The sequence below is a fragment of the Python bivittatus genome, unplaced genomic scaffold (assembly GCF_059951505.1).
Source record: "Python bivittatus isolate LINGU-HERP-01145 unplaced genomic scaffold, Pbiv_v1 ctg000700_np1212, whole genome shotgun sequence".
Lineage (NCBI taxonomy): Eukaryota > Metazoa > Chordata > Lepidosauria > Squamata > Pythonidae > Python > Python bivittatus.
In genome coordinates this window covers 58,461,921-58,485,828 of record NW_028277098.1, presented here as the reverse complement: position 1 = coordinate 58,485,828, position 23,908 = coordinate 58,461,921, and the positions used below count along the sequence as shown (strand labels likewise).

Here is a 23,908-nt window from a genome sequence, read left to right as displayed (position 1 = left end):
AATAGAGATCTGAGGGCTTCTCTTTTTATGGAATAGAGATCATGTTCCCTCTTGTATATGCAAGGTAATTGTAGGAACAAAGAATTGTATGGTCAGAAAGTCCTCCTGAAAACTTTAACCTCCCAGCAAAAACTGGAACTGCCAGTTTATCCAAAGTATCAAAGAGGCTGAATTTCAGGCTGTCAAAGTAAAAAAAAGGCTTACCTTGTCCAAGATGTATTTGTTGAGATACGGCATATATCCCTGACTTGATACTGGACCATCATCATCATCTTTGAAATGCTCCTCCAAAGCTACAGGATCATGGGGGATACAAAGCACAGTGTAGAGGTTGTGAGAAAGCACCTAGGACAATAAGGGAAAAACAAGCATTCAGGGATGTATTAGGTATAATATGGGAAGCCATGCTTGTTTATTGTTTACATTATTGCCTCATTCACATACTAAACAGGATGAACTTAGTGCCTGTCATTCTCACATCCTTATTGAAACTATAATTGGCCCTATTTCTGAACAGACATATGAATAACTAGCATATCTGCCAACAAGTCCATCCCCCAATATTATCTGCTAAGGATAGGCTAGATTAGATAACAAATCCCTGCAGTCGCTTCCCCCTTAAAGTATTCAAGACTCTCAGAACCTATCAGGATATTAACTAACATCTTGTAACAACAGAATGAGAGCCAGTTTGGTCTTGTAGTTAAGACATCAGGCTAGGAACCAGAAGACTGTGAGATCTAGTTCTGCCTTAGGTATGAAAGCCGGCTGGATGACTTTGGGCCAGTCACTCTCTCTCAGCCCAGAAAGTCAGGCTCTGGTGACAAGCTGGCCGGTCAATCCTGTCGCAACCAATGGATCAACACTGGTTGATCCAAAAAAAGCGGACCCTGTACCTGCAGGAAAAATGCTAGGAAGAAAAGAAAAAAATCTTGTAACGGCAGAATACAAGGCCTTGAGTCTTAAATAGTGGGTACCCTATATTTTAAGCCTTTCCTTCTGTACATTTCCTTCCCTCAAGTAAAATGGCTCTATATCCTTACTTATAGAAGACATTTTATAATGTCTGCCTGAAGACACTCCTGGCTCTGCTCATAAAATGCACTGAACCACAAGCTAGCCAACTGTATTTTAGCCTAGTGTGTTGGACAAGCCCAACAAAGGTGATAATGTGAACCTAGAAAAATGAATTGAGTAAATCAGAGCTAAGTTCACTATGGATAAGTGTGTAAACAAGACTTCTATTTGAAGGGCTGGTTTAAAGTAAAGAACCATAATCAAAGTCCATCAGATGACCCATCATGGTTCCACAGGACAAGAAAATGAACAAGCACAGAGATTACATATAAGTCTTCCTCTCTATGGTGAGATGAGCTGCACTTCTACTCTATTAAAATCATACTAATCATTTCTAAATGTATACATGTTAATTTGCACATGCCACTTTAATGCAAATCTACATATTTTATGACATATTTCTCTTTTGGATGATAGATAAATGGACATTCTGTTTCCAAGTTGTGAGATACAGAGAGGAAGACACACAAGTATATGGTACCTCTCCTTCCTCCCCGAATCAGATGTAATAGCAGCTGGAGCAGAAAGAAATGGGCAGAAGTACCATCCTCCACCATTACAGCCTCAATTCAATTTGGAAACCCTGAGACTGCATTAAAAAAAGATACAGAGGATTCCAATCATCAATCTGCCATGTCACCACTACCTTGGGCTGACAAGAAGGCATTGGGCTCTTCCTCGTGGCCATTTTAACATGTGATCCTCCAATTGGTTAATAGAAAAGTATGCTCAAGTCAGTAGAAAAGTATGCTGGCATAATTTATGCTACCCTGACTGTCCAGGCCTTTTCTACCTCAGAAATAAGTCTGGGGAGTGGTGCTGTCCTTCTAATTTTAATGATGTTAAGTAAAGGAACATGACTGGTAGATTCCCTGGCTCCACTGCACTCTGATCAAGTACCACCTGTCACTGGGAAAAATAACCACCAATCACTCTCTTTAATGTGTGATGTGGTGGGATTGGCAAGGAAATGTGCTGGGAGGGAGGGTGTAGTTATTTTTCAAGCTGCCCAAGTGACAGCTCTTTTGAAAGAATGCCAAACCTGTGTCCAAAAATAGCCTCCTGACAGGTGATAAGCATGGAGAAGTGGCTCAAAATGGACCAGGGGTGTTCCTTCTCCCTTCACCCTGTGTACCTGTACCTCCCCCATGATCTGCCACTCCAAGTAGTACTCTCTTGCTTTCTCTTTCACTTGTTCTCTTGCATCACTCAAGAGAAAGCTAGTCCTAGTTTTTTAAACCCAGGTCTAGCACTCTTTCAAAAAAATGCCTAAACCCAAGCGTATAAGAAAGTGTTGATCAGGCATCATACAGGCAAATGCATATGATATGTATCATACAGGCAAATACATAACAAAACTGCATGAGGAAAAGTGAGAAAACACTACATTAAGGGAACAACTAAAGACAACTTGATGGGGGCTAGGGATGAGACAAAGGCAATGCCATGAGGACTTGTCATTTAAAAATGGTTAGCGGATAGGCGCATGCTGCAGTTACAGAAATGTGAGGATGAGCCAATTATGTGTTTTGATGGAGAAATAATAAAGTTAATAGGCAATTAACAAACAAGCTTATCATAAAGTTCATCACCATAATGAACTGTGCATATTAAAATGTTTTTCATAAAACAGGGATAAGGGGATCAGGTCTCATAAGTAGGCCACAGTTCACTGCTTACATATACAGTAAGCATAAGAAGTATTTATTATATCTAGCAGAAAAAGAATGGCATAATTAATACAATCATAGGATAACTATATGGAGGAAGGCAAGTTTACAGAGAGTAGAAGAAATACAAATAGGAAGAGTTTGGGGGAAAAAAGTATGGGAGCCTAAGGATAAGGCACTGACCAGGTTCTGTTTCTTGGTGTTCACTACCCTCCTGTTGTTTTCAACAGGACAAGTTCTACCATTATTTTCTGCAAAATCCTCTACTGATATATACAAAGGAATAGTTTGCATTTAAAATTCAACACAAAACTTCCAGAGTTCATAAGGGCCCAACTCTTCTGTATTTAAGGTAAGTGGGCCCTACTGTATACTTATTGAATTGGCCATTTAGAGCACTGAGAAGTAAAAGGAACACTACACAACATACTATTACTACCCAAATCTACAAGCCATACTTCATCAATGAATTCATTTAATTATTTATTTAATATAAAGATACAAAGGTTCACAAAGTGGAGTACAGCATTTAAAATTCCCCACTCAATGCTAATTCATTAATATTCCCTCTATCAAACATCTTTTGATCTACTGCCCAACAGAACACATTCACAGTGAAACCCTCTATACTGTATATCCACTCAGAAATTTGCTTAATGGATTTGGGTTGGACTAACTCTCCAAGAAAGTGACTGCAATCTGACAGATTTAAGGGTCTCTCAGGCAGAAATGCTGACATTAGGCATTCTCTGTGATGACAGCCCTATTCCAAATTCCAACCACTATAAATTTATGATTAGACAGAAAAAAAAATATCAAGTGGTTTCTCAGCAACCAAACAATGGAATAGTTCACATGGATGAATACACTCCTCTAGAGAGGCTGAACTTTATTTGGGATTTGTAGGGCCTATGTTTATGTTAACTTTTCAAAGAAAGTATTTATGTTTTACACAGAAGGCATGTAAGGGGTTTCTTCATTAAAAGGGCTTGCCAAAATGGGGCCTTCAAAAACTGATATACTCATTTTACCAGGAAATGGTAAAGTATGAAACCATTTTACAGAAACTGTAATAAAATAAGATTAAAAATATCTGAAATGGCTAAACCTTGCACAAGATCATGAAGGATTTCAGGTAAGAATGTTGAACCTTCATAAGATTTGAGGTGATTCTATGTGGTTTTGGAGTTCTTGTGAGAGACTGCACACAATTTCAGGTCTAAAATAATTAAAATCTCACAAAACTGTAGCCATTACACACACACACCAGAATGCAGTTACATTTGATACCTGAAAAAGCTGCGAATTTCTGCATTAAAGAATCTCTTCTCAGATAAGGAAAAGATTTATGTGATAAGATTTCATTAGTCACAACATGGCAAGGATCAAACAAACAAATATTTGCATCTCTAAAACTACAATTTTAGGTATATTTTCCTGACACAGTGGGACTTAGTCCTGAGTAAACATAGATAGGATTGTGCTGTAGGCTTCTTATCTTAACCTTTAGATAACAAAAGCTGAAAACAATTCAGGTGATTGGACCCAAATGAGGCCATGTGATATAATCTGGTTGTCACTATTATACAGACTTTGACCTAGAGCCATCAGTCAAGCTAGTTATATTGTTATTGTCACAACTGTCATAAAACTACCCCAACTTTTCAGGCTTTCTTCACCTTGTCCTGTATACATTTTCATTGTTCTTCATCAAGCTCCTTGACTTGGTGAGCTCTGCAAAAACTCCCAAAGCACATTTTAGATAATTCTTTGTTTTTGGGAGAACTCCTGGATGTTATGGGAAATAGATTCAAGGAAGTTTAAGCCAAACTGCATGTAGTAAGCTAGCTCAGAGAATCCACATGAAAAAATGATCAGACCCAACGTCTGTCTCAGGGTAGGCAACTTTTTTTGGCCAGAAACACATTTAGTGTTCAGAACATGTTCTGCACACTTTCCCAAAAGGATACCACAAAGGCATTATCTATTCACAAAAAAGTTATGATAGTCGATGTGGCTACTCACAAAGTGTCAAGTAGCATAAGATTGCTCAGCTTGTCCTCTTCCCTGGTATTTTCTACCATCTTAGCTTATTTTGTGTGTGCCTGTGTCTCTCTCTCTCTGTGTTTGTGTTTTCTGGGCATATTTTCTCAGCATATTTCCAACAGTGCTACAGAAAGCCATCAATTCTATCTTCTAAGAATGCTATTGGGCCTATGCATTCAAAGATACTTATAAATAAATACAAGGCACCAAGGATTCCACAAGGTACTTTGTTCTGCAGCCTGCCAAGTTCTCACTTCAGAAATTTTAATGTAGTTGTTTGTGTAGTTTTTAAATGTATGTAATGTATGATAAACTGCCCAGAGGCTTTGGGAGTGGGTGGCATATACATCTGTAAAATACAAAAATAAATGGAAGCATTCACAGACATTTTGTTGTCTGTGAGCCCCAAGCTTCTAAACCCAGCCTTTGTAGTCTGGCATTTGGCCTCCCAGAGTCCAACCAGTTTCCAGCTCTTTTTCTGTATGTGTGCCTTTGAGTCAGTGTTGACTCCTGGTGATTGCCTGGACAAGTTTCTACAGTTTTCTTGGCAAGATTTCAGAAGTAGTTTTCCATTGCCTGCTTCCTAGGGTTGAGAAAGAATGAGTGGACCAAGGTCACCCAGCTGGCTTCATGCCTAAGGTCGAACTAAAAATCACAGTCTCCTGGTTTCCAGCCTGACTCCTTAACCATTACACCAAACTGGCTCTTGGAAACCCACAAACAAAAGTTATGTGAATGGCAATAGTCATGGCCCTACTATTCCCCAATTAAGAACTTTTTCTTCAATGTTTTTATTGAATACCTTAAATTGTTGGCTATCACTACAACTTGGGATGACAAATTAAGTCATCCCTTAAGTATATGCCCACTCTTCCAGCTTCTAGATTCATGACAGAGGGAACATAAAAAGCCATTATCTACTTTGTCCATAATAAGTAAAATTTGATAAATCTACTGTGATATTCCCATTTCCCTGTCTCTCTCTTTTTCCCCCCTAAGCTAAAAACCCCACTAAACATTTAAACTCATCTTCACATGCAACTTATTACTGCCTGATCATTTGGGTTGCTTTTTTCTGCATTTTTCCAGCTCTAAAATAGCTTTCTTTGGATGTGCCAACAATGTGCACAGTATTCCAAATGTGATCACACACTTAATATAAATCAGTAATAACACTGGCAATTCTGTTATCCTTTTTTTTCCTAAGAATCATCAGCATGGGTCTAAAATTTTTAACTACAGCCACATATCTAGTTGACATTTGCATGGTTTCCTGGAATTTCCAAAAATCACCACTCAGGATCAAAACTCCAGACAAACATTTTTGATTGCTGGATGCTTCTCTCAATGGTTTATGTAAATTTCTTCCCATAGAACATACAAATTATAGGGTAAAAATGAAATACTTGAAAATGTGAATCAGTTATACCTTTACATCTATGTTTAAAGACTGGACTGGCCAATTTTTAAATAAAGGAATAAGACCTGGAATATTTTTGTACCTTTATCTTAGTATAGTTTTTATTAATATAAACACTCCTTTAACCATCAACAATCCTAAGTTGCTCTAGATATACAGCAGTGAACAGCAATATTCTTTTCAAAACAGTGGTGCTAGCTGAATTTTCACAATTTTTCTTTGTTCCACCAAACCAGTTCCTCTTTTTTTCTAAGTCTGTTTATTGCCTTATGCTTATAAAAATATTTCATAAAGCTGATCTATTTTTATAGCTGTTGGATAAATGTTTTCTTTATGATGAATTTATTTAACTTACTTTTATGGCCTCTATTCCTGAAGAATTCTGCTTACGGTTTCCATAAAATATTTCCTTAAAACATTAAATATAAAGGAGTCTTGGCACTCTGAAGAATAACAAGCTGTTGTGAGCAAAGCTCACTTGATTACACACATTGGACCAAATGGGTTCTATAGTGGATTCAACAGTGGATGTCAAAATGGCCACAAAATTCTTATTTTTGCCATAACAGCCTGGAAGGAAACAAAGCCATAATATTTACCAATCTACTTTTTTCAAAACATAAAAGGTAAACTGCAAACAAATATATGAAAAATAAACGTTAACATTTTATTGATTTATTTTATTTTTATAATTTATATAACCACCCATCTCACTCAAATGACTCTGGGTGGCTTACAAGGATTATAACACAGAAAAACCCAAAACATATAATCCCCAGCACTCAACTCCCACCCACAAGAAAAAAAAAGGCACATTGACAACAACAGAGCTCATCTACCCACCAGGCCCAAATGCCTGGGGAAACAGCCAGGTCTTCACAACCTTGCAAAAAGCTAACAAGAGTCACTTTGTGTGAGAAGGGTGGCTATATAAATATGATAAATAAACAAACAAACAAGGTTGGAACCATCCAAGGGGATGCTGTTCCACAGGACTCACACTGCGACTGAGAAGGCATGACTCTGGTGTCCAAGAAGATGGCACTATTTAATAGAAGGTACTGGAGCATGGCCTCTCTACTAGATTTGGTGGGGCAAACAGAAACAATGGGAGAAAGGTGGTCCTACAATTAGCCTGACCTCATGCCATCTAGGGCTTTATAGGTGATATATAGGTGATGTATAGCACCTTCAGCTGCATCCAAAAGCCTACTGGGAGCCAATGTAGCTCATGGAGCAACTGTGTTATATGGGCATTATGAGAAATGCCAAAAACTGCCTGCACCACTGCATTCTGGACCAGCTGCAGCTTCCAAATGCTCTTCAAGGGCAGCCCCATGTAGAGCATGTTACAGTAATCCAAGCAAGAGGTGACTAAGGCATAAATGACCTTAAGCAGGTCTTCCCAGTCCAGGAATGATGCAGAAGATGAACCTGTGCAACCACCCTCACCAGCCACAGCTGCCACCTGCCGTTTGAGCAGGAGCCAAGAGTCCAGGAGAACCCCCAAATTGTGTACTGACTGACTAGGGAAGTGTACCCCCTTGCAGAGTTAAAGATGGAAAATCCCCAGAGACAAGGGGCTCTAAAACCCAGTCACTCAGTCTTGCCAGGATTTGATGACTCGGCTATTTGCTGCTAAAAGTATTCATATGCACTTACATTATGTGCTATGTAAGACAGCAACCAAGTGAGACAAGTGCAAAGTTTTTTCATGGTGATGAAAGAGGCATTCAGGGAACATGTGAAGGAGGTGCAAAGCAACTGCAACTGTGAGCCTCATCCTCAAAGGATCAAGAAAATTACTTAATAGTCAGAGCAGGTCTATGACCCTCCACATTTTTCTCTCTATGTAGTCCATTTAAATACACTATACACCTTAGCTGTGTTCAAGGAGTTATCTAGAGGAGCAAAGCCTTCTTCAGAAGTTGATCTGAAGAGGGAAAGGCTTGCAAACGGGTCGAACATAGGGTTACATGCTCAGCGCCACCTCCCCATCTCTCTGGTTGCTCTATACCTTGCACAGGAGGAGGGTAGGCTTCTAGATCCATGGTGTTTGTATCTGTTTATATTTATTTATTTTTACATGTTTATGTATTGGGGGCTTTCTGGGGCATTTTTCATAGGTTTAGCCACCTAGAATTTCTGGGAATGGGCAGCATTCAAGCAAAATCTAAATACTATACATCCAGCTGGGAGACCATAAAAGGAATTGTACTTGTGTTTGCTGGAATGTAAGCATGTCTCCACAAACAACCCGGGACCATAAAGCAGGATCCTGAACTGCACTGAGAGCTGTATTCATATTCAAGTGAGTACAGCTATCCTTCAAATCAGATGAAGGTTGGAGGGAGTAGGAGGCAGGGGCTGCCCACTTTCCCACTCTGGCATATTCAGGCAAATTTTTGAAGTGAGCTGGTGAAGTGATGGCTCCAGAAAGTCAGTCCTTCTCTTTACTTGCCTTTCCTGTTCAGCAAGGTAGGAAAGGGTGGAGACACAGGAAATTTCCCTAAACCTTAAGGCAATGAGGAATGATAGGGCTTAAAACGAGGAGCTCTTGAGGCCTCTGCACACTAGATGGAGAGACCAAGCACTTGGCATGAACATACAAAGGAGCTAACTTTCATGCAGTATGTCATGACTCCACCAACCCTGAGCAGCAACTGAGACTCTGAGAAAGAGAGGAAAGGGCTGCTAAAGAGTAGCAGGACATTTTTCTACCAGTGCTTTATAGCATTTTGTAATATCTTCCAGTCATCACTGATGTGATATAAAGCTTGCCTCAGTACTGCTACACTGGCATAACAACAGACAACAGTCAGATGATGCTAGAAGACACTATCGATCTTTAGTGAGGAAACTGCCACAGAGGTGCTACACCCAGATAAAGGATCTTTCAACAAGTTTGAGCTGAAGCCTATCAGTCAGGAGGGTTCTTCATTCAGGGACCCCTAATATAGCACCTCCTGAGTCAGTTTATCTTAAAAAAAAAATTACAGGCAAGGGGTCAAGTTGGGAGCTAAGTGAAAGGCAATGGTATGGTAGATTCTGAGTCAGGGAACTGTCCCTTTAAAAGCTCTCCATTTCTCATGAAGGCAGCAGAACCTGGTCTGGTCAAGAAGGATATTCGAGTTTTCATTGAACAAGTTGTGTGCTCGGAGCTATCCAAGGTCCTGCAATCTTACAGTGACCCTATACTCCACTTTCATGGCCAAACTGCCCTTGAGTGATGGTGATACTCTGCAGGCAACTGAAAAATCCAAACCATTCTTAAATGCACACAGCCCTCCCCAACCTATTTGGGGCTAATAGGCATATTTGGAATGTTGAGAACATATGCTCTTGCAAAATGGGCTACAGGGAAAAGAGACACATTCACCAAATGGCTGCCAGATGGGACATGGCCAGTTATAAACTACTGATCAGAATAATACCCACCATCTTTTCCACCACCATCTCATTTCACAGGGTGCTCCCTATTTTATTTGCCTTTTTTTTGTTTTCTGAGTAAGTGACCATACTTCCAAATAAAACCTTAGGGGACACTTTGGGACCAAAAGGAATTCTTGAAAGAAAGATGATGTTGGATGCTGGCATGCCAGCTTCCTATTTGTTATTTGTTATTTGTTATTTGTGTGTGTGTGTGTGTGTGTGTGTGTGTGAGAGAGAGAGAGAGAGAGAGAGAGAGAGAGAGAGAGAGAGAGAGAGAATGAATCACATTGGGCCAATGGTGGGATCAAAGGAAGAATATATGGTCACACTGGGGCCCCAGATATTACATTGGGACTTCCTGCAGAATCAATTCCTCTATGCAGTCAGAGCTTACTCATCCAAATTCCTAATTAAACTGAGGAGCTTTAGCTAGGAATTTATGGCATCTAATGAAACCTAAGGCAATAGCATCATGGCACCATGCCACTTCTTTCTAAAATTAATTAATTAATTAATTAATTAATTCATTCATTCATTCATTCACTCACTCCTTTCTAGTAGAACTGAAATCAAGAATGTGTTCAATAAAGTACAGTCCAGTAACTAAAATTACAAGGTATAATTACAAGTAAGGTTGTATGTATGCCCATTTTTCCCTCCACTGTTTAACTTTAAAAACTAAATTAGAGATTGATTTTCTTAAAACAAATATTAAGAATTTAAAGCAGAGATCTAAAATATCCTTAAGAATGTTCCAATCACATTGCCAAAGATGCAGATTTATCCCATGGCTTCAGCCACATTGCCTTTGCGCAGTGCTTTTGAATAATATCAGTTGATTTCATTTCTTTTGCTGAGATTTTGTGCTATATGAGCAGGGATGCTCAGCATCATTAGATTATTTTGGTTCTACAACTACCAATACATTCCTCTCCATTGTATGCCCCTCCTTCTACTTGTTTATATTTCAAGGCAAGTCAATGTTCAGTGAATGTCCAAACTTACTTGGCTAAACCATGTATCATCAAATATGGGCTGATTCCAAAATTAAGCTATATGCTTCTTGCTAAACCTTTGCTGGCATTCCCACTCCCAGACAGGGTTTTGTAGCCTGAATTGTAACAACATCTCCTCTTTATGAACTCACTGGAAGGGCTGGAATGAACAGTGTTCTTTGCTCTAATTCATAATTGCAGCTGTGCTACTCCCAGTGCCTCCTGGGTAGGAGACTTGTTGATTATGGGTCCAGCTTAATAATTAGTTACTTTCAAATATTCATTTCCCTGTGCTCATTCAGCCCAGCCTTCCTCCTGCAAAGCCTTGTGAAGGGCCAGCAGCTTCCAACGTGAGCTGTAGAGCGCACGCTGGAAGTGCTCCTGGAGAATCAGTCTGTGGGCTTCAACGTGTTGGAAGCTGCTGGCCTTTCACGAGGCTTTATAGGAAGAAGGCTGGACCGAGAGCAAGCAGAGGGCCTGTGGGTAGGCTCTGTCAGCACTGGGCTTGCTTCCATCCTCACTGAAGCCTGCAGGCCAGATTTCCAGGAGTGCTTCCAATGTAAACTGCGGAGTGCGTGCTGCGCCTCTGTGAAGCTCTCATCCCTCTACTTCCTCCAGTTCCACCCCTCCCAAACAGTACCTCCCACATAGCTGCCACCTTTACCTGGGGAGCCACTGCCACCTTTTCTGCCTCGCCTGGCAATGGAACACACCACACCTCACCTTCCTGTCCTGCTCCACTCTCCATGTTCTGTGAGCTACCGCTCCTCACACTGGTATTGGAAGTTAGGGCTCACAGTGCTGCCCCTCCCTGGCCAGGCCCGGCAAGCTCCCTTTGGCAGACAAGGCTCTGCCACCCTGCTGTGCTCGCTGCACATGTCCCGGGGCTGCACCTTCACCCAGTGCCTGGATCCTGGATCAGAAGTGGGAGGAAGAAGACAGCAAAGGTCAGCTGGGCTGCAGGGCCAGGGGGGTGGGCAGGGGTACGTGGTGGAGAGCAGGATGGCCAAAAGGGCAGAGATGTGGGGGGAAATAGTTGGGCGGGGGAATTGAAACACCCCTTGCAGTTGTAAATGGGGGCGGGCTGCCAAGCACCCAATTTCTGAGCACATGACCGTGTGGGTGCTGCAACGGCTGGAACTTTGAGGACAGGTCATAACTACCATTTGTTCAATGCTGTTGTAACTTCAAACAGTTGCTGAACAAGTGATCGTAACCCAAAGACTACCTATATAAATTTCTCTCTTCCTCCTTCTTATACCAAAGAGAGTCAAGGCGAGGCAATCTTGAGGGTTTTTTTCTCATCACTTCTGTCTTTCTGGGTTAAGCTAATGTTTTTGTAACGGCTGTTGCATGCCTTCTTCAAGGCTATCTCTGTATTCCTCTGCTTCAAATTCCTGTACTTCATTGATAGGGAACCAAAGGAACTATGGAATAAAATCAAAGTAGCTGTTAAGATTGAATATGAAAAGAAGATTGCCAAAGCCCAAAAAACAGAACAAACTGGGTATCAGAACAAACAATAGAAACTGCCAAGAAGAAAAGAGTAGCCAAAGCCAAGAAAGACAAATATCTCAGGAAGGAACTTAACAAAGAATATCAGAGAGCTGTTAGAAAAGAAGCAATATTACGTATGTAAAGGTACTAAAGATGGAAGCAGACACAAAAAAACGAGTCTTCCAAAAGATCTCCCAACTCAGGAGGTTCCAACCTCAAACTGGTATGCTAAAGGACACCAATGGACAGATAGTAACTTATTCAAAGAAGGTCAAACAATGATGGAAAGAGTATACTGAAATTCTACAGAGTACAGATATCAACATACAAGATACCTTCAGAGATATTCCCTATTTACAGGAACCTCTAGTATTAGAAGATGAAGTTAGATCAGTACACAGTTCTTTACCAAGTCAGAAGGCTACAGGAATTCATGAAAAATCTACTTAAATATGGCAAGCATCAGAAGAAAAAACAGCAAACATTCTAGCTAAACTATGCCAGCAAATCTGGAGGATGACAGTGGCTAATAGATCAGAAAAGATCAGTCTACATACCAATACAAAGAAGGGACATTTAACAGAGTGTACAAACTATTGTACAATATTCTTAATTTCACATGCTGACAAAAGAATGCATAGGATCATCCAATGCAGATTAGAACTCTACATGAAAAAGGAGACCCCAGATGCTATTAAGATGCATGCTGGATAATTGAGAAAGCCAGAGAAACCAAAAGGAAGTCATTATGTGCTTCAATGATTATAGAAAGGACTAATGTTGAGTATGTCAAACTATGGAATGTCCTTAGGAAATGAGAGTCCCAGAACATCTCACCACTCTCATGTGAAAGCTATACACAGGACAGGAAGCCACAGTCCAGAGAGAACATGGCAAAACAGATTGGATCTTGACTGGCAAAGAGTTAGACAAGGCTGTATACTCTCCCCTTATTTATTCAACCTATATGCGGAAGACATATTGAAGGAAGCTGGACTGGAAGATGAGTGTGGCTTTAAAACTGTAGGAAGAAACATCAACAACCTATGCTATGTTGATGACACTACTCTGATAGCTGAAAATATAATGGTCACAATCTCTAATAATGAAAGTCAAGGAGAACAGTGAAAAAATGGGACTAAGTTTAAATATAAAGAAGACCAAGGTAATGACAACAGGTACAGCAACCAGCTTTAGAACTGATAAGGAAGATACTTATCAATGTAGACAGTCAATCAAGTGGTAGACAGCTTCTGCCTTTTAGGATTAACCATCAACAGTAAAGGAACAAGCAGTCAAATACACCTCTGACTAGCACCTGGTAGAGCAAGCCATGAAGGCCTTGGAAAAGATATTCAGATGCCATTATGTGTCCATATCTACAAAGGTCAGAACTGTGCAGGCAATGGTTTTCTTTATGGCATTCCATGGAAGCAAAAGTTGGACACTGAAGAAGTGGGGTAGGAAGAGTACTGACGCTTTTGAACACTGTTGTTAAAGACTCCTGAGAATATCATGAATAGCCAAGAAAACAAACAAATGGATCATTGAAGAAACCAATCCAGAGTTCTGACTCAAGGCACAAATTAACCAGTTCAAATTATTGTATTCTGGACATGTTATGTGAACATCTAACTTTCTAGAGAAGTCTACAATGTTGGGAAAGGTGGAAGGATATAGAAAAAGTTGCAAAAGGAGACTCAGGACTCTGGGCAAATATAGTTGAAAAGAAAGCAGAGAAAAGCAGGCAAGAAGAGCTTTATTTAGGTGAATTCAATATGGTGGTCTACAGCAAGGATCTATTTGTGCACATTTAACAAAATCTCTAAGCAAACAGAAATTCTACTTTTTCAAAGTCCCAAACCAGGCAAAAAGTTCTAACCATATTAAACAAATATCAGTCAGTTGTACAGGCCTCCTTTATTGTTATATGAAACTTTGAAATATAGGTTGTGGGTCCATAAGCATTTGGGGGTAAAGCTAGTGCACAGCTTCTCACTCAGGTTCCTTTACCCTGCTTTTCCACTACTAGCCTAACAACAGAGACAAACTAAGACTGTACCATCTACTAGGCATCAGGGACAAAATACAACATTAATCAAGAGGTTTGCCTTTCACTGTAGTTTTCTTTTATAAATCAGTGACAAGGGAAGAGGGAAGGGTGAAAGAATTAAAAAGCAATAAAAAAATTATTTTAAAAAATTGAAAAGCAATAAAAAATATTTTAAAAATAGGTGAAAGTGTATAAGCTTTTTCTTTCCATGCCAGTGACAAGCAAAGGACAGAGTAGGTACGAACTGATATTGGACCTTTAGCAAGGAACAAAAGGTTATAAAGAACCCTACTCCACACACATACAAAGGCCTCAGTTCAGCATGTATCCTCCCATGTATTTATAAATGACAACAACAATAAAAATTGTAGTACTCACTCCAGGAACTTCCCAGCTGGAACCCTCCAAATTTGGCTGGAATGAGACTTACTACCTCTGAAGTTTCTTTGTTGAACAGAATTTAGATGGTTTGTTTGTTCAAAGTAGAAATAGTAGGATGTTAGGGCAGTGAACCTTAAACAAAACTTGGCGGTCTAGCAAATGCCCAGTCTTAACATTCCTGGAGTGTGCTTCAGTCAAAATGATTGTCTCGATGACCAGGAATGAAACCCGAAATCTTTATACAAACTCACTGATAGACACTGTAAATTTGTGGATCTGTATTGATTTGTACCTAATATTCAGTGTGAATGAGGAGTTTGAAAAAAAATGCTAATTGTGAGTCTCAGCAAAAGTCCCTCCACTTATTTGATTGTGGATTCCCATGTCCTTCAAGCTGACTGAGGGCATGGTGGAAGAATCTAATTCTACTGCTTCAGGCAGGTGGTAGATAAACATTCTGGCCACTTCCCTTATCTTTAGCATACTGGACTTGTTCTCTAAGCTGAATGAAGAATTATATTTGGCTTTTGTGTGGCACAGAACCAGGCTCTAAAACTGGCGCCAGCATGAGTCAGGGGCAGAATGTTTAATGCAAGAGGAGAATGACAGCTTCTTTTCTTCTCACTGACTGGGGATGCTTTCAGACACTGCTGAGTTTGGAATGATCCTTCTGGCTTCAGCCCAGAAGCTTGCCTCGAATGCTAAAAGGTGAAAAGATGCTGTTTTTTTGAAGAATAAAGGGTGGGTTTCCAAAATTCTGTAAGTCAAAGGGAAGAAATGCCACTTTATTGTCAGGATAGAAGGCAGTCTTCAACAGATTTGGTCCATGCTTGGTTAAACTGACTTTATTGCCCCTCCTCAAAAATTTCAGTGCCACTTGTGTAATGGTTTCAAAGCCCTGGATTCAGGATTGTCCACAGAGGGGTCAAAATAGTCAAGATGACATCTGCAATAGTGTGATCAAGGCTCTGTCATTTTATATGTGTTGCATGTTCAATGCACATAAAAAAGGACTGGGGTTCAATCACATGGTGATGGTCCCCATCTTGACTTTTTTGACCCCCCCCCAGGATATCCCTGCTTGGATTCTAAGTAGGATATGAGGAATCCATACTGTAATAAAAATGTCACAGCTGTCATCTCAGATAATGGAATACCAGTGTGCCTCTGTTCTGGACCCAAAGCACCTGGGCATGAGCCATTTCTACCACAGGCAAATTGTGAAGTTTAGCCATCTATCCTTTCTCAAACAGACTTCCCTATTTGTGAAACATAATCAACAATAACCAGCATTATAGATTTATCACATAGTTGAAAAGAAGGAAATTATGAGAAGAATTTTAGCCCATGTGATTGTTGTAAGGAAAAAGAGGATCATACCACATGCAGAACAAAGAACTCCTTGAAGGAAGATTAGGGTATAAATATGCTTGAAAGCAGAATAATTGTTGAGGGGCAACAGCATGCAGGGTTCAAGCCATAGCATTTCCATTTAATGGGAACAGCTAGTAACAGGGGATGGGGAAGTTTTTTACTCGAGGACCCTGAACAGCCACTTCCTCTCTGAACAGATCAGCTGTTCCCAAGTTTTTTTCTTTTTGCAAACCACTGTGTCATCATCAAAAGCTTTGGAAGACCATCACATTAGCCTGCACTAATGTGACAGTTACATATGCCATGAGTAAGTATGTACTCATGGCATATGCAACTGCCCCAAATGGCATTCATAGGGCCCCAATGCTACATGTAAGCATATAAAAAGATTAAAATGGCTGAAATTTGGTAAGATCACCAAGTCTCACAAGGTTTTAGTGCTCCTGCCTGAAATCTTGAAAGTGAGAAAGCCTAAATCTTGAAAGTTTTAGTAATCTTCAGATCATGGGTGTTTAAATAAATAAATAATATAAAGCTGACACACAATGGATCACTTGCAGTTTCTTCATGGACTACATGTGGCTTCCTCAGGACTGGGAGGTAGACAACAGTGGACGAGATAAACAGGGTCTCAGCAGAAGCTGACAATTACCTGCCCACTGGGTGATTTCACTAGCACATTCTTAAGAGGTATAGCATATTGTCATAAATTATAGAGTTGAAGGGTATTTTGTAAGCCATCTAATCCAATCTCCATTCCATAGGAAATCCAGAGTTAGTCTATCTCTCTTCTGCTTGAAGATCTCCAGTAGAGTAGCCACCACACATTAATAGATTGTGGGAACATTTCAGCATTGGAACTACCAACATGTTTGGCCCAATGCTTCAGCACAATCTAATTTTTTGTAATTTAAGACAGATTTTTTTTAGAGATCAGAGATAACAGTAAGATTTTACCCTTTTCTATGTGGTATCTCTTCAATTATTTCAAAAATTTCACAGGAGTTCTCCAGATGAACTTTAACTATTGCAATGTAAAGCAGAATTTTTTTATCCATATTCACATTTTGGGATTATGGTTGCAATCAAATGTAGGCCAGCACATTTATAATTTTATAAATAAATAAAGTTTTTCCAGTCTACAACTATATGATTAGCTCTACAAATTAACCTTTTCCGCCCATTTGTTGCTGTTATTTTAAATGAAGGGATAATATAACACCACTTATTTGTGTGCCAGAAGAGCACTTTCAATACTGAGCCACAGCTGAACCTGCAGGTGTTACATCTATAGGGGAATCTCTTTTCTGTAAAGGACCACTGATACACAGGAACAAAAATGATACAAAGGTGTTGTCAGAATTAAGCCTATTCTTTTTCATAACAGAGAGTTGGTGAGGTAGCTTCCTCCATGCTAACCCATGCAACAGGTAATGCGCCAGAACCAGCATGCTTTGAAAAACTGTCCTATCTTCTAAATTCTCAGGGACACAAAAAAGATTTAGGGGAGGAACTACAAGCAGTGGCAGTCACAAACAAAGTTCAGCTACTGAGCCAAGCTAAAATCTGTGAATATCCTCCTAACAAAGAATAGTATTAATGAGATTCTCAAAGGATGGCTCATCCAGAACAATGCTGCTTCTATCTCCATATTGTCCTCCCTACTTTGTGATTAGTTATTGCTCAAAAATAGGGGGCAGGGGGAGTGAAGAACATAAAAGCATATGATCAACAATTGGGAGCATAGACAGATTAAATAGTAAAGCTGAAATGTTTAGGCAAAACAGATTTCCTTCTGCTATCATCAATTCTGCAGTTTAAGCAGATTATTCATTTCAGTTTACTTCACCTTCTGCTTAGAAGCTATATTAACTGATTAAAAGCAAAATTTAAATGTGGAGTTAATTACACAGGTTACAAGTATGATATATTTTGACTTTTATTTGGTAATCTTACATCCATCAGCTTAACAGATTCTCTACATTCAGCACAATAAGCACTGTAGCTCTGTGCTATATGGCCATGGCTCAGAGGATCAGACAGGAAGGACCAACATTCATTCATTCATTCATTCATTCATTCATTCATTCATTCATTCATTCATTCATTCCTTAATCATCTTCAACAGTGTGTCCTCCTTTATATCAGCACCCAGATACAAACTAGGTTTAGTACAAGTCACAGCATACAGTAGTATTTTATTTTACTAAGACCATACTGCATTAATGGTATTCTACAGCCTTGATGAAATCCTTATTATCTTCACTTAATTTTTGTCCCATAGTTCCTCCAATATATTCAGGGTAGCATACATGGTTCTCCTCTCCTACTTTATCCTTCAAACATGCTTATTCTTGCAACATGCTTCTGTAATAGTCCAAGCAATGAAAGATGGATTAGCCCATGGTTTCTTAAAAAAGTGAGAATATGTAATGGTATGTGGGAATGAACTTGGGAGACAGGGCAGTGAGACACAACCAAGGGAACAGTTAGATAAAAGGTAGCTTAGCCTGCAGCAGAAATGTGAGTTGAGCAAGTGGCTCAGAAGAGACCCTCCCTAGTTTCTTGGGCTGTAAAGGAGGCAGGGGAAGAAAAATACTTTCAGATTTGCAAGATTCTGTTAATGTAACCTTACAATAAAGTAGAATTAGCTGATCTGGTCACATTTCCTGTCTGGTCTACCTTGTAAAGCTGACAGAACTGTACTTTTAGTGCTTTATTGTTGTGAAATATGGAAACATTAGTGTAGCCACCACTGTGCTGCAACACTCCACAAATAGTTCCTACACTACATAATTCTAACCTTCTTTACACCCAGAATTTAATTAAATTAGTAATAATTCAATAAGTATGAAACAATTATTCAAATAAATAAATAAAATTAAGGAGTTAGCTATCTACTAATAGTAAGAATATTTTGTCTAATAGTCAGCTGAATCAAGCAGGGCACTTAATTCTTGCACATCCTTATTAAAACAACAGGTGGCAGGCACCATCTTGTTCTACCCTCTGAAATAGTGAAGAAAGGACAATGCTTCTTCTAAAATGATACCTCTACAGAAAATGGGCACCCAAGTTAGTGAAGAAAGCACACCCCTATTTGTTAAGATTGGAGGATACGTTTGGATGAAACAATAAATTAGACTTGTCATGAGTAAGAACTCCATTGTTTCTTTAGCATTTAATCCAAACAAGAATTCCCAATGCATTACTTTCCTAGCAAGTGAAAATCTGAAACCAAGGTTTAGATGGGCGTTGTTTTACTTAGCTGAGCATAGTTCCAAGTGGAAGCAATTAGGCAACATGTACCAGCTGACTTATTCAAAATTAAGCTGCAATTCTGAAGAACTATTTCTTGTAAACTGGACTCTTGTGCTCTCCTCAAATACTATTTTTAAAAACATCAGCACAATTACAGCTGACATAATGAGCTATATTTTTAGGTTAGGTGTTAACTCTAGTTCAGTCAATTAAAGCATGTGAAAGCAGCACAAGTTAATTTAAAGCCATATTTAGTTTTTCCATCATAATTTTGCTGCAAGGTAAAATATTTTACCTGGCACTAATAGATCAGAAATGTCAAACATACAGACTGTAAAAAAAAAAGTGAATTTAGAAGAGAGAGAAAGAACAGATCACGTAAGACCTGTCTTGTTGCAACATGCAAAACATACAGACAACAAAACCATTCTGTACTTGCAAACCCCAATTATCTATTAAAAATTATAGCCATGAATGCAGTTGTACTTTCTATGTTAAATATTTTCTATAATTTCAGCTTGAAAAGCTTTTAGTTTCTTGGTCAACCTATTATGAAGAAGGTTCTAGAGATATGCAGTGTAGGAGAGGAACAAGTTTAAATAAACGATAGTCTGTAAAAATTAATGAATGTTGAGTTGGAGCCTGTGTGAAAACACTTCAAGCCACATTCACTAATTGTACACAAAGAAAAGCTCTCATTCTTCCATCCTGAGTGGGCAAATATCTGACATTATTTTCATGTTAGATGTGCTGACAAATCAGGAGATAATGTCTTCAAGTTATATAGATGGTGGGAACAGCTAATAATTCCGGATGGTTCAAGAAATAGCAAAAACCTCTGAAAACCAGGGAAGATGGTTACTTTTACAAATGTGGGTCAATGCAAGTGACACAACTTGCAGAAAATATAATTCATTTCACATTTACCACGAACAGGCAAATTTGTGGGGACAGTGAATACATTTGAAACTATGAAAGTATATCATGGATGTTTCACAAAATGGATGTCATGTAGATAGCTTGCCAGTTCACAAAAAGGCATCGACAGTCACAAAATATCTTTTTACCAATAGACAAACTGGTAAAGTTGGTTGCTGCTACTTAGCCCAAGATGCCACCTACTACCTCAGTTTTTCCTGTGAAAAAGGAAAATTCCATATTCAGGATTTCGAGGAAAGGAATAAAAAAGAAAACTGGCAATGTTATATATAACTCTGTAGTATGCCCACCTGTGGAATACTATCTCCATTTCTAATTATAAAAGGAATCCTAAAGAAATACAAACCATTTTTTTTTCAATGCTGTAAAAAGGAATCGGATAGAGATTGGGTGAGAGTGATTCCATTATGGCCATCAAGCAACTCCATACTTACTCCATCACAGTTTTCATCCCTGGCTTTCCAAACTCATCAATCTATGGAGACAGGCTTCAAAACATCAACTCCTGCAGATATGCAACCCTAAAAGCAAGCACTAACTACTAGAAAACAAGAGCCTTCTATAACTTAAACAGGAAGAAAAATCTTACTGAAAGATTAAAAACACCAATGTGTGTATCCCCACAGGAAGCATATCTCAGAGACACTCAGTACAGTTTTTCAATGTAGAGAGAAGAAACACACCACAAAGATCCTAGATATGCGATCTCATGCTGTTAGGATTTTTTTTTTTTATTTAGCACAGTTCTTTTGTTTAACAACTGCATGTCATTTGTGGCAGCTTTGGTAACACAGCACTGACAATCTCTAGTAACAGAGTCTACTAAACTGAGTTGACCTGGCTTCTGAAAAATGTGAACACCCTGTCTCATTCTTTTTTTTAATAAATAAGCCTACTGTCCATCTCTGAGTAGACCTCGTGTCTAAATGACTGTCTTCCAAATACAAGTAAAATCCTGCACTCTTTCCATGGTCTGTTCACCTGTTCCAGTCCTTGCCAGCATGGTTTTTACTATGGAGTTAACACTCCCTTTGCACTTTTACCAAGCCTAGATAGCGACACTGGGCCATACTGCAGAATATCATACGTTAACTCCCCTTCTGCTACCAGAATCAGTACAACACCGGGCCAATTAACTGGCTAGAGAAACATATCCTTTCCCACCAGTAAAACATGAGTGTACCAGTGCCCCGTTTGTTTCCTGCCCCCAAATTCAGGAAGGGCACACCTCATGACTAGCAGCCATTGCCAGCCTTATTCACAGTAAATAACCCCATTTTAGCACCTTCTAAATTGCTGTGCAGGCCTCATAAAGACAGTAGTATATAAGCAAGCAACAGAAAGATACCCTGTGGCATGTTCCATATATTGCAAATCTCTTCTATTTTTTAAAGAAATATTATTTGATGACAGAACTGAACATCTGTTTCTTCTTTTGATTTTAAAAAGAAAAAGAGAAGCATTGAGGGCTGTTAAGATATTAACTGCAACTTGCCTAAAGAACTCTGTATTTAAATGCAGGTACTTCCTACAGACCATCACCTGAAAAAGTTAATTACAACTTGGATTTTAGATTTAACCAATGCACTATGCGTTTCATTTATTCAGTTTTAATTTTATGAAACAATACATTTTCAAATGATTTTTCCCTAGTGGATAAAAGAACAGTAGATAAAAAAATATTCCTGTTCATATCATTTAAATGGGCCTATATATTGCAAACACTTCCTGAAAGTAAAAATCCCATTGTTTATAAACACACGATTGTTTGATATCTTATTGATAACTCTAGCAATGTTATTACAGTTTATATAAAATAAACCACAATGAACATTCAAGCCATGTTTCTGAAGACACCTGGCACAGGTCACTTTATTTCAACTGATGATTTAGACCTCAGCATCTGGAGAGCAGATAATTTGGGAATGCATACCACTAGGAGACCCATGATACAAGAAAGGCAGATGTATGCTAAAATATATCAAATAACATAATGTAGTGTTTTAAGGGAAGGAAAATTGTGCTTGCACCTCAGACTCAAAAATATCAAATAAGTCTTCCAAGTACAACATCTGAAATGGTCATGCCTACTTTACTGCACTCAGATTAAGGAATGGAAATTGCTAGCTTGCTAACACAAGCATATAAAATCATTCCTGTCAGCACTATTCCATGAAGTAACCATGATGTAATGGGAGCAATGGTTCAGACCTGATGGTTTTGCCCTCACCCTTTCATGCCTTGCATTATCTCTGCAAGACTAGTAAGCACAAACTGAAGCAGGCCTTCAATGGGGTTTCTTTTCATGCTAGCTGCTTAAAAGCACAATATGTAAACTCACACATATATACTAGAAACAGATTACAGATTCTGCTCTTGGATCTGCCCGAATGCCAGAATCCTAGTCAAATCTAACTAGAGAAAGATGCAATACAAATCTTTGGAGAGAAGCACAATCCAACCTCAAACTCCAATGCAAGACAAAATTTCTGCAGAAGTTTTAAAGCAGCATACTTGCATCGGAAAAGCACATCTGACATGTCATGTCCCTCGGGTGCAAAAGCTTGCAAGAACGTCTTGTAACTCCAAAGAGCAGCAGTGTGGGAGTTCTTTGGAGTGCTGAGGACTGCGGCAGCTGCACAGGGCTTGCATTCTTTTGGCACTGTGGATAATGGTCCAGAATGACCAAACCAATTTTCCACTGGTTCAGCTGATACATTATGTAAGAGAATAATAAGGAAAGAGCCTCGTTTACATCATTTAGATGCATCTGCTTAGCGCTGATTTCACAAGGTGTCACCGCCATTTGCATCAAACTAGATCTCTATTTGTCCTACTTTTCTTGCATGTATTTACATCTCATCTTCTTTCCCACACCTGACAAGACCCCCGCCCTAAATTTTACATCCAAGTATCACCTTTGCTACTATTAAAAAGTTATAATGCAGGAGGAAAAGGTTCTTTTTTTCCCCTCTAAACAAAATAGAGAATCTTGTTACTTCCATGTAAGATCTTTCACACTCACCCAGGCGGTTACCGCGGGAGGAAGGAGCAAATATCAACACTGTAAAGGAAAGAAAAAACGACCAATCTTTGCAGAATAGTTGCTCTGCATAGGAGGAACCTCTTAGATTGACCAACACTAGTTTCCACAGAGTCATCACGATATTTGAGTTTTTCAACCAATTTTTTTTTCAACAACACCTTACCGTGGATTTAAGAGAGCAAAGGACGCAAAACAGGATGGAAGATAATACTTATTTCTTCGGCTGACATTTCCCGCCCCGAATGAAGAGAAACAACGGGTACAAGATTACAGGATTTCAGAGTGTTTCCACGAAAACAAAATAAATAAAACCTTAACGTCCCTGTCTTTGAATGGAAGAGGGTTTTTTTTTTCTTTTTAATGTGATTTTGCCCTCAGATCGCCTCCAAACCCGCAAACCACGCGCCCACTGAACTCCTGGAGCGAAGCTAGAAGGACCGAAGCTGGGCGCGGGCTCTTCTGACAAGCACGCCGCCTTCCTCGCGTCTGCAGGACTCGCGCCCTTCCCGCCCGCGTCTCAGCGGCTCTTTTGGATTGCTCGTTTGCTTTTACTTACTTTCAGCTGAGATTTGGAGACTTTGCCGCTTTTCTCCGCGTCCAAGGCCGTGAAGGCGTACCAAATAGATTTTAAGAGCTCCGTCCGCAGCTCCATGATGCCTCCAGGGCAGGGCACCAGGCGCAGAATCTGCTTGCTCAGCGGGGAGGAACCTCCCTCCA

At 39.4% G+C, this 23,908-nt stretch overlaps 1 protein-coding gene across 3 annotated transcripts in view; it reads right to left on the bottom strand.

Annotated features, from left to right (window-relative positions):
- The window catches only part of DEF6 (DEF6 guanine nucleotide exchange factor), a 59,543-nt gene extending 35,635 nt beyond the window's left edge, over positions 1 to 23,908 (bottom strand). The window contains exons 1-2 of one of the 3 annotated variants that reach the window (XM_025163682.2): positions 23,748 to 23,908; positions 205 to 345 (exon numbers count right to left, since the gene is read on the bottom strand). In XM_025163682.2, coding sequence (XP_025019450.1) covers positions 205 to 345; positions 23,748 to 23,843 — 237 coding nt within the window. In that variant the 5' untranslated portion in view covers positions 23,844 to 23,908. Of the gene's footprint in view, positions 1 to 204; positions 346 to 6,568; positions 6,729 to 23,747 lie in introns of those variants that run through there. The other 2 variants (XM_007423651.4, XM_025163684.2) reach the window with 2 other exon arrangements.